This window comes from Rhinopithecus bieti, unplaced genomic scaffold (genome assembly GCF_001698545.2).
Source record: "Rhinopithecus bieti isolate Rb0 unplaced genomic scaffold, ASM169854v2 scaffold_11933, whole genome shotgun sequence".
Taxonomy (NCBI): domain Eukaryota; kingdom Metazoa; phylum Chordata; class Mammalia; order Primates; family Cercopithecidae; genus Rhinopithecus; species Rhinopithecus bieti.
In genome coordinates this window covers 1337823-1349573 of record NW_016806995.1, presented here as the reverse complement: position 1 = coordinate 1349573, position 11751 = coordinate 1337823, and the positions used below count along the sequence as shown (strand labels likewise).

The 11751-nt window shown below is 46.2% G+C and overlaps 1 protein-coding gene across 1 annotated transcript in view; it reads left to right on the top strand.

The window, feature by feature from the left end:
• ACACB (acetyl-CoA carboxylase beta) overlaps positions 1 to 11751 on the top strand; it is a 164481-nt gene that overhangs the window by 18982 nt on the left and 133748 nt on the right. Inside the window, exon 2 of the mRNA XM_017879718.1 lies at positions 1708 to 2369. Coding sequence (XP_017735207.1) covers positions 1717 to 2369 — 653 coding nt within the window. The 5' untranslated portion in view covers positions 1708 to 1716. The remainder of the gene's footprint in view (positions 1 to 1707; positions 2370 to 11751) is intronic.

Here is an 11751-nt window from a genome sequence, read left to right as displayed (position 1 = left end):
ATAATATTATAATATAATAATATTAAAAAAATAACAGCTTTGGCTGGGTGCGGTGGGTCATGTCTGTAATCCTAGCACTTTAGGAAGCCAAGGACCACTTGAGGTCAGGAGTTAGAGAGCAGCCTGGTCAACATGGTGAAATTCTGTCTCTACAAAAATACAAAAATTAGCCAGGCATGGTGGTGCATGCCTGTAGCCCAAGCTGCTCCGGAGGCTGAGGCAGGAGAATTGCTTGAACCCAGGAGGCAGAGATTGCAACGAGCAGAGATTGCAGCACTGCATTCCAGCCTGTGCAACAAAGCGAGACTCCATCTCAAAACAAAAAAACAAAAACCCCAGCTGTTTTGAGAGATAAGTCACATGGCATACAATCCACTCATGTAAAGGACAAGTCAGTGTTTTTTAACTGTATTCATAGAGTTGTACAACCATCACCTCAATCTGCTTTAGAACATTTTCCTCAACCCAAACAGAAACCCTACACCCTGTAGCTATCACCCCCATCCCACTAGGTCCTGGCAACCACTAATCTGTTTTCTGTCTCTCAAGAGTGGCCTGTTCTGCACACTTCATATACTTGGAATCGTATAGCATGTGACCTTTTGTGATTGGCTTCTTTAACTTAGCAGTTTTTAAGGTTCATCCACATTGTAGCATGTATTGCGCCTTCAATTCTCTTTCTTTCTTTCTTCTTTTTTTTTTGAGATGGACTCTAACTCTCCTGCCCAGGCTGGAGTGCAGTGGCATGATCTCGGCTCACTGCAACCTCTGCCTCCCAGGTTCAAGCGATTCTCCTGCCTCAGCCTCTTGAGTAGCTGGGACTACAGGCGCCTGCCACCACGCCTGGCTAATTTTTTGTATTTTTCGTAGAGACAGGGTTTCACTGTCTTAGCCAGGATGGTCTCGATCTGACCTCGTGATCCACCCGCCTCGGCCTCCCAAAGTGCTGGGATTACAGGTGTGAGCCACCGCGCCTGGTTCCTTTTTTCCTTTTTTCTTTTTTTTTTTTTTGACTGACTGGAGTGTAGTGGTATGATCTTGGCTCACTGCAACCTCTACTTCCCTAGTTCAAGTGATTCTCATGCCTCAGCCTCCCGAATAGCTGGGATTACACCACCAAGCCTGGCTAATTTTTGTATTTTTAGTAGAGATGGGGTTTTGCCATGTTGCTCAGGCTGGTCTCAAACTCCTGGCCTCAAGCAATCCACCCACCCCAGCCTCCCAAAGTGCTGGGATTACAGGCCTGAGCCACTGCGCCCAGCCAGCCTTCTTTTTATGGCTGAAGAATGTCCCATTGTTTGGATCCACCTGTTTATCCATAGATCGATCGATTCTGTTTCTACAATCATCAGTTAATGAATATTTGGGCTGTGTTCACATTTCTACATTATGAATAATGCTACCAGAATGAAGTCCCTTAACGTGCATTATTATCTCATTTAGTTCTCACTCGCATAAACGTTTATGATGTACATTGAGCAAGTGTTGCTATACCTAAATTAGAGGCAGGAAACTAAGATCCAGAGGGGTGAAGGAATATGTCTAAGCATGTTTCAGGCAGAGCAGGGAGGGGAACCCCATCTCTCCCCCTGTCCAGTGTTTCTGGAATACACAGCACCCCAACAGTCTCCCGCCCCACTAGCTTCTTTAGGAGAGAAATCACTTGATTATGTAATTCCTAAAATGTCTCTCCTTTTCTCCTTACAGATTTTCTGAATGGTCTTGCTTCTTTGTCTATCTTGTCTGATTTTCTCCTGTCTGACCTTTTCCTGTTTAAAAATCTGGGGGAAAATGACGGACTCCAAGCCGATCACCAAGAGTACATCAGAAGCAAACTTCATCCTGAGCCAGGAACCCTTTCCAACCTCTGACAACTCAGGGGAGACACCGCAGAGAAATGGGGAGGACCACTCTCTGCCCAAGACTCCCAGCCAGGCCGAGCCAGCCTCCCACAAAGGCCCCAAAGATGCTGGTCGGCGGAGAAACTCCCTGCCACCCTCCCACCAGAAGCGCCCAAGAAACCCCCTTTCTTCCAGTGATGCAGCACCCTCCCCAGAGCTCCAAGCCAACGGGACCGGGACACAAGGTCTGGAGGCCCCAGATACCAATGGCCTATCCTCCTCAGCCAGGCCCCAGGGCCAGCAAGCTGGCTCCCCCTCCAAAGAAGACAGGAAGCAGGCAAACATCAAGAGGCAGCTGATGACCAACTTCATCCTGGGCTCTTTTGATGACTACTCCTCCGATGAGGACTCTGTTGCCGGCTCATCTCGTGAGTCTACCAGGAAGGGCAGCCGGGCCAGCTTGGGGGCCCTGTCCCTGGAGGCTCTTCTGACTGCAGGTGAAGCTGAGACCCGTGTCCCCACTATGAGGTAACGTGTCTTTTCTCCTTATAACCGAGGAGTGCAGAGTTCAGGTGGGGTCCACACCCTTCCCAATCCATGCCCACCTTGGTCAAGCCATTTACTGATGCCAACACTTCAAGGGTGGCTATGCACAAAAGGAGAAGACACGAGCCTTCTCAGAAGCTTCCTTCCTTCCTTCCTTCCTTCCTTCCTTCCTTCCTTCCATCTTCCTTCCTTCCTTCCTATCTTCCTATCTATCTTCCTTCCTTCCTTCCTTCCTTCCTTCCTTCCTTCCTTCCTTCCTTCTTCTTTCCTTCCTTCCTTCCTTCCTTCCTTCCTTCCTTCCTTCCTATCTTCCTATCTATCTTCCTATCTTCCTTCCTCCCTCCCTCCATCCCTCCCTNCCAACATGGTGAAACCCTGTTTCTACTAAAAATACAAAAATTCACCAGGCATGCTGGCATGTGCCTGTAATCCCAGCTACTTGGGAGACTGAGGCAGGAGAGTCGCTTGAACCTAGGAGGCAGAGGTTGCAGTGAGCTGAGATGGCATCACTGTACTCCAGCCTGTCTGACAGGGGGAGACCTTGTCTCAAAAAAGAAAAAAAGGAAAGAAATCATTCCTCATGCATCTACTGCATGCACAGGGCTCAATGCCATGAAACTGACTTTCTAGAAGACCTCAGCCTTGTTGGGGAAGATGACCTTGTGTGTAGTTATAATTTAAGAGGAATGAGCCAAGGCTGGCAAGAGCCACAAGTGAGGATGGTAGTCTAGAGGGAGGGGCAGTTCTCTCTGCCTCCTAAAGAGACATTGATTCATTCTTTTTTTTTTTTTTTTTTTTTTTGAGACAGGGTCTTACTCTGTCACTCTATTAGCTGAGTGTACTGGTGGGATCATAGCTTACTGCAACCTCAAACTCCCGGGCTCAGGCAATCCTCCCACCTCAGTGCACTCCTGGGCAGCTGGGATTATAGGTGTGTACCACCACACCTAGCTAATTTTCAAGTTTTTTATAGAAATGGGAATCTCACCATATTGCCCGGGCTGGTCTCCAACCCCTGGACTCAAGTAATCCTCCTGCCTCAGTCTCCCAAAGTGCTGGGATTACAGGCATGAGCCACCACACCCATTCATTCATTCATTCATTCATTCATTCAGCAGGTAACTGACAACTGAAAAACCATCCTTCCCCCAGTGATGCCTGAAAAGCAGAAACTCAAACACTCTGAAGGTCTCCATCAATTTGATTGTTGGAAATAAATGCCTGTAGGTTCATACCAGGTGGGACTATCCCAGTGGCTGCAGTCAGTGGCTTTGTTGTTGATGTCGTTGTTATCCACCTTCTCCTCCGCCACCCCCAAATTACAAATGGAATACAGCACTTCCAGGTAGAAAATTTGGGAAATGCAGGAGAACAGAGAGAAGAAAAGAGCCACCAACCAAAACTTCACCACCAGAGAGAAATCTCTGTTCTCATTGTCTTATTTCTTCCTCCCAGTGTGTTTTGCTCCTCTGGAGTGAAGTTTTATTGGCTGTTCTTTTAAGCATCTCCTGTACTGTCTCCTCCCAAATCAGAAAAATCCAGAGGTGGTCTTCCATACGTGTCCATGTAGGCAGTGAGCTTGATTTTAACCCTGGTAGCTAGAAGTAGAAGACAGAGAAAAAGGAAGAGGAAAGTATTCCATATACTGACACTTTTCAGGGGAAGTGTTTGAGTTTCTAGAAGGGTTAAGGGAAGAGAAAGTCTCAGAATCTAGTCCGAAGAGCATAGCCTGTGGCGTCAGCTGGAGTGGGGTGCAACCTTTGGCTCTGCCACCCCCTACTGTGTGACCTTGGGCATGACCCTTCACCTCTCCAGGCCTCAGTACCTCTGTAAAATGTGTAAGGGATTAAATGGGATAATGTGGAAGGGATTAAATGGGATAATGTAGGCAAGCATGGTGGCTCACACCTGTAATTCCAGCACCTTGGGAGGATGAAGCAGGAGGATCGCTTGAGGCCAGGAGTTCAAGACCAGCCTGGGCAACATAGTGAGACCCCATCTTTAAAAAAAAAAAAAAAATTCAGAATTTGCCAGACATTGTGGTGCATACCTATAGTTCCAGCTACTTGAGAGGCTGAAGCGGGAGAGTCACTTGAGCCCAGAAGTTTGCAGTTACAGTGAGCTATGATTGTGCCACTACACTCCAGCCTGGGCAACAGAGCAAGACCCTGTCTCAAAACAAAAAAACAAAGAAGAATGTATCAAACCAACAAACTTACAACATGATTATTATTATTACTATTTCCTGAGTCTTGGGTGCCAAAATCATTGTGAAGATTAAATGAACTAATATTTCTCAGGGACTTGGAAAGAGAATAAAGCATCCATATTTGGTAGATTATAAATAGAAAGGGGGGCAAGTCTCCCCCACTGTCTTTCTGCCACCATTTTGAGGGGTCTTTACTGGTTTGAGCTTAAACCACGGCTTTTCTGAGCTGGTACATTATAAAGGGGAAAGATCCCTCTCTCTCTCTTTCTTCTTCTTCTTTTTTTTTTTTAGACAGAGTCTCACTCTTGACGCCCAGACTGGAGTGCAATGGCGCGATCTTGGCTCACAGCAACCTCTGCCTCCCGGGTTCAAGCAAGTCTCCCACCTCAACCTCCCAAGTAGCTGGGATTACAGGCACCTGCCACCACACCCAGCTAATTTTTGTATTTTTAGTAGAGAGGGGCTTTCACCATGTTGGCCAGTCTGGTCTTGAACTCCTGACCTCAAGTGATCCACCCGCCTTGGCCTCCCAAAGTGCTGGGATTACAGGCGTGAGCCACTGTGTCTAGCCTACTTAACTATCTTTCATAGGGAAAACGAAACCAAAATGTTGAGTGAATTTCCTGCCCTCGTGTCTTCATGGCATAGAAACCTAGCATTGGAGATAAATCTTTTATCCTTACTTTGTCCCAGCAAACAGCTGGCAGGAGGGACAGAGGGATCTTGGAGAGGCAGTGAATGTGGAGCTGAATGACATTGTAGGATTGTGGGCGATTCAAAGGGCTATGATACGGTGCAGGGAGGAGTGATGTGCTGCATGAACTTGGGTGAGTCCCTTCCCCTCTCTGAGCCTCCAATTTCTCATCTTTAGAATGAGGAGGCCTGGTGGCTCACACCTGTAATTCCAGCACTTTGGATGGGGGAGGTAGGTGGATCACTTAAGCTTAGGAGTTCAAGACCAGCCTGGGCAACATGGCAAAACCCCATCTCTACAAAAAAATATAAAAATTAGCCAGTTGTGATGGTGTGTACCTATAGTCCCAGCTACTAGGGAGGCTGAGGTGGGAGAATCACTTAAGCCCAGGAGGCAGAGGTTGCAGTGAGCCAAGACTGTGCCACTGCACTCCAGCCTTGGTGACAGAGACAGACCCTGTCTCAAAAAAAAAAAAAAAAAAAAAAAAAAAAAATTAAAATTAAAAAAAATGAATGACAAGGCTGCACCAAGCTCCTGAGGTGTGACCTGTGGCCCTAAAGCTCACTGACTTACAGTTAGTTCTTTTGTCCCCAGTCTGTGAGCATTTTCAGAGTTGAGAATTTAGAATTTTAGCACCCAGGGGCAATGTGGGTGGTTCTGCTGGCACCTCCTGAGACACTGGCATTTCCTCGAGGAACATTCCCAGCCCCAGAATCAGGGGCCTCTGACAGAGGAGACCCATGTGTGTCTGTTGTTTCTAATGAACTGTAGTGAGAATCCCACATCAAAGAATCTTCAGGGAGTCAAGCCTTAGACATGTGTGCTGCTGCCTGCTGCCTCTGCTGTTTGGCTGGATGAAAAAATTATGTCAAAACCTGGGTGTTCCAGCCTGTTGGAAACAACACATATCAAAATGAGGCCGAGGCCCGGCATCATGACTCACGCATTTGGGAAGACTGAGGTGGGAGGATCCCTTGAGCCCAGAAGTTTGAGAGCAGCCTGGGGCAACATAATGAGACCCTGTCTCTACAAAATAAAATAAAATAAAATAAAATGAGGCCAGGTGAGGTGGCTCATGCCTGTAATCCTAGCACTTTGGGAGGCTGAGGTGGGTGGATTACCTGAGCTCAGGAGTTTGAGACCAGCCTGGGCAACATGGTGAAACCCCATTTCTATTAAACTACAAAAAATTAGCCAGGCATGGTGGTGCATGTCTGTACTCCTAGCTACTCGGGAGGCTGAGGTGGGAGAATCGCTTGAAGTCAGGAGGTGGAGGTTGCAGTGAGCTTAGATCACGTTGCTGCACTCCAGTTTGGGCAACCGAGTGGGACTCTGTCTCAATAACTANGTAGTGAGAATCCCACATCAAAGAATCTTCAGGGAGTCAAGCCTTAGACATGTGTGCTGCTGCCTGCTGCCTCTGCTGTTTGGCTGGATGAAAAAATTATGTCAAAACCTGGGTGTTCCAGCCTGTTGGAAACAACACATATCAAAATGAGGCCGAGGCCCGGCATCATGACTCACGCATTTGGGAAGACTGAGGTGGGAGGATCCCTTGAGCCCAGAAGTTTGAGAGCAGCCTGGGGCAACATAATGAGACCCTGTCTCTACAAAAATAAAAATAAAAATAAAAATAAAAATGAGGCCAGGTGAGGTGGCTCATGCCTGTAATCCTAGCACTTTGGGAGGCTGAGGTGGGTGGATTACCTGAGCTCAGGAGTTTGAGACCAGCCTGGGCAACATGGTGAAACCCCATTTCTATTAAACTACAAAAAATTAGCCAGGCATGGTGGTGCATGTCTGTACTCCTAGCTACTCGGGAGGCTGAGGTGGGAGAATCGCTTGAAGTCAGGAGGTGGAGGTTGCAGTGAGCTGAGATCACGCCACTGCACTCCAGCTTGGGCAACAGAGTGAGACTCTGTCTCAATAAATAAATAAATAAATAAATAAATAAATAAATAAATAAAATAAAATGAGGCTGAACATTCTGTTATCTTGCAGAGCTTTTGGCTTTGGATTTTGGCATCTTTGGGACACCAGATTGTTGACCCTGGTGTCCACAGGTCAACACCCAAGCAGTTTTGGGTGTAGGCCATGGCAGGTGGTGTCAAAAGACATAATCACAGCAAATTTAGTTGAAAACTCAAATTGGCTTTTATTTACCATTCTAGAATCATGCAGCACCCCGTTCTGTGAAATAGAACGGGTGTTCCGAAGAGCTGAGCAGAGAGGAGCTTGGCTTTATAGACAGCACAGGGCTGAAGAAAGCAGAAACAAGGCTTTCTCTTGTTTGTTTGTTTTGACAAAGAGGAGCTTCATAGTTTGTTTTTTTCTTTTTCTTTCCTTCTTTTTTTTTTTGAGACAGAGTCTTGCTGTGTCACCCAGGCTGGAGGCTGGAGTGCAATGGCGTAATCTCGGCTCACTGCAACCTTCGCCTCCCGGGTTCAAGCGATTCTTCTGCTTCAGCCTCTTGAGTATCTGGGACTACAGGAGCCTGCCACCGTGCCCAGCTAATTTTTTGTATTTTTAGTAGAGATGGTGTTTCACCATGTTAGCTAGGCTGGTCTCCATCTCCTGACCTCATGATCCACCTATCTAAGCCTCCCAAAATGCTGGGATTACAGGTATGAGTCACTGCGCCCAGCCCGCTTCATAGTTTCAAAGTAACTTTCCTTATAGGGTTAAAACAAACGCAACTTTCTTATCATGTTGGCGCAGGTAAACTGGACCCCTTCTGATTGGTTGCTATGAATCTCCTGGTTTTTGGAAAACTGGTCAGTTTCAAAGTTCAGAATCATTAGGAGGCAGCTGGCCAGGAGTGATTCATTTTGATTTGGTCTGTTGGGACTGAGCACAGGAGCTCAGTTCAAAACCATGGCCTCCCATACATTAAAATTTTGTTTTAATTCTTTAGATTTGGGGGTTACAAGTGCAGTTTTGTTACTTGGATGTATTTCCCAGTGGTGAAGCCTGGGCTTTTACTGTAGCCATTGCTTGCATAGTGTACATTGTATCTATTAGGTAATTTCTCATTCTTCATCCCCTTCCACCACACCACCTTTCCGAATCTCCAGTATCTATTATTCCATTCTTTATGTCCATGTGTACACTTTATTTAGCTCCACTGACAAGTGAGAACAAGCATAAATTATGTTTAAGGGTGGTGCGTGCAGGCCAGCCAGCCAGCTGCATGTAACCAGCTGGAGCATTGAGGAGATGAAGCCTGACCCAAAAAGGCCAATATGGTAAGCAAGAATCCCTGTTAGTTGAATCCAGGAAGCTCCTCCTGAAAAAAAAAGTTATTCTTTTTCTTGAGGCCAGGCACAGCGGATCATGCCTATAATCCCAGCACTTTGGGAGGCCAAGGCAGGCGGATCACAAGGTCAGGAGTTTGAGACCAGCCTGGCCAACATGGTGAAACCCCATCGCTACTAAAAAAAAAAAAAAAAAAAAAATACAAAAATTAGCTGGGCGTGGTGGCGGGTGCCTGTAATCCCAGCTCTTCAGGAGGCTGAGGTAGGAGAATCGCTTGAACCTGGGAGGCAGAGGTTGCAGTGAGCCGAGACTGCGCCACTGCACTCCAGTCTGGGCAACAGAGTGAGACTCTGATTTGAAAAAAAGAAAAATTATTATTTTTCTTGATAAGTTGCTAAATAATCTGTATCCTCTGGCAAATCTTCTTACCGTTTGAGGTCCTGTTTCTGCAAAATGGAAGCAGGGGCTAGAGGTTTAAGCTAGTCCAGACAGGATCCAATCCTTTCCTCATTTCCAAGACAAACAACTAAGGCCTGGGAGAAGAGGCCAGGGGTATCTGTTCGAGGGTTCTGACTCACGTGGAAGCCACAGTGAAGAAGTGACTTGTATTTGTGAATCTGCTTCTGCCCTCTGCAGTTTCCTTCGGCAGTCACTTCACTGCTGCTCTGCCCTGGAAGGCCACCTCCTTATATTCGCCTCTTCCTGCCAGGCCAGTAGCTGAGAGACTGGCAGGGCACGGATGGAAAATGCTCGTGTTAAGTCTGTGGTTTGGGAGGAAGCTCTTTCTGAAGCAGTCTTCAAGGGGCCTTCTCCTTCCTGCGGTACCCGTAGCATCCCAGAGTTCTCCCAATTGTGTTCCCGTTCTGGGACTTTGCACTGGCTGTTCCCTCTGAACTGAAACACTCTCTTTCTCCCAAGCCCTGAGCCCGGACCTCCCACCAGGCTAACTTCACAGGCGTGCCCTCTGCTTCAAGGGGCCCTGCGCTTGTTTTGATGCTCTGTTGTCGTCTTGAGATTCTTTTCTTTTCGTCAAGAATCTTGAGATTCTTTTTTGTTTTGTTTTTTGAGACATGATCTTGCTCTGATACCCCGGCTGGAGTGCAGTAGCATGGTCATGGCTCACTGTAGCCTTGACTTCCTGGGCTCAAGTGATCCTTCCATCTCAGCCTCCCGAGTAGCGAGGACTACAGGCACATGCTACCACAGCTGGCTAATTTTTTTATTTTTGGTAAAGATGAGGTTTTGCCATTTTGCTCAGGCTGGTCGGAAACTTGTGAGCTCAAGCAATCTGCCCACCTCGGTCTCCCAAAGTACAAGGATTACAGGCATAAGCCACTGCACCCAGCCCCAAATTCATAATAATTTTTCAACAAGGGGCTCTGTGTTTTCATTTTGCACTGGGTCCTGCAAATTCTGTAGCCAGTCCTGCCTCTACTGCTAGCTCTTTGCCCATCAGTCACTTCCTCAAAGGGCCTTTCCTGTCCCCTTCTCACATTTAAAATATCTACCCCCCAACCACCTTCTGTATCTTTATCAATCACACTGATTAGTTGTCTTTGCAACATTTAATTATTTCTTGAGATTTTGTCCTTTTTGTTTGTTTGTTTGTTTTGACACAGAGTCTCACTCTGTCACCCAGACTGGAGTGCTGTGGTGCAATCTCAGCTCACTGCAACCTCCACCCCACAGGCTCAAGCAATCCTCCCACATCAGCCTCCTGAAAAGCTGGGACTACAGGCATGCGTCACCATGTCTGGCATGTGACACCATGCGTCACACACCATGTATGTGTGTGTGTGTGTGTGTGTATATATACACACATATATATATAGTTTGTTTGTTTGTTTTAACGTATTTTTAGTTGAGACTGAGTTTCACTATGTTGGCTAGGCTGGTCTTGAACTCTTGAGCTCAAGTAATCCACCTACCTCAGCCTCCCAAAGTGCTGGGATTACAGGTGTGAGCCTCCACAATCAGCTCCTAAAAGATTACGTCTTTTTTTTTATGATCTACTTGGTTATTACCTGTCTCCCTACACTGGAAAGCAAGTTCCTTGAAGGCAGGGCCGTATTTATAGTCGTCTCTGTTTTTCCCCACTGCCTAGGCTGGTGCTGCCTCATGGTAGGCTGTGAATATCTGCTAACTACATGAATGAAATGAGCTGCAACAAGTTTGCCAAAGACAGAATTCTGCATTACAGGGAATGCGAAACATGTGATGAATGAGTGTGGGAATGGATGAAGGAATGAATGAATGAACGGATGAATGAATGAATGGATGAATTAATTAATTAACAGGTGACTAGGCATTTTATAGTTGTTGCTCTTTAGCAGCAGTAAATTTTTGTTTTCATAAAATTCTTTCTGCATGTATCTTGTGACTTTGGAGACTAGTTCTGGGGTGAAACTCCAATTTTAAATTTTTCTTCTGTCTCTGATAGGATCATGCAAACTCAGCCTTTCTGTCCTTTCTCCCAGCTGGCAAGGGCTGGCTGAGAATATGGATCCAATGACCTCGTGCTGTGCATTAAGATCTCTCCTCCCATCTCTTCCCCTTTGGGTTCATCTCAGGGCAGGGATTAGAACTTGGCCTTTCCTTCGACTTGGAAACAGTCCCCAAGGGTTGGAATTCCCATGCAACACTTAGAAACAGAGCTAATGAGAACATTACATGATGTGGCAAAATCGCTGCTTACATGCTCTGAAATGAGCACGGTTACAAGAACCCCTTGTTCGTGTGATCCCATTTTGTTGGACAAACAGCGTGTGGTTAGTGCATAGTGGGCCTATGATAAGACACTCAGGTTCAAAGCCACCTCTTCCTAGCTTGTACCCCTACTTAGTATGACCCTATGGGGTGCACATGTGGACTGAATGGAATGGGACAGGTTCAGGATTGCTGAGATTGCAGCTGGAATCCTGAAACTTAAAGCTATGAAACTGAAGTTCATAAATTAGTGGTGAACTCATTTGGCAGCAAAACCTGTCCTGAATTGATGTGAGTTATTTATAGTAATTATTTATCCTATTCTGCTGCTGAAATATTAATATGATAATGTGAATCAGAAAGTTTTACCTTCCTAAAAACAATAATTTCCAAGTTCCAAAGTACATCAGGCCTGGGAATTTCAGATAAGGGATTATGGACTATATATAACATGCTTAGAACAGTTCCTGACATATAGTAAGCACGAAAAATGCTTCTGC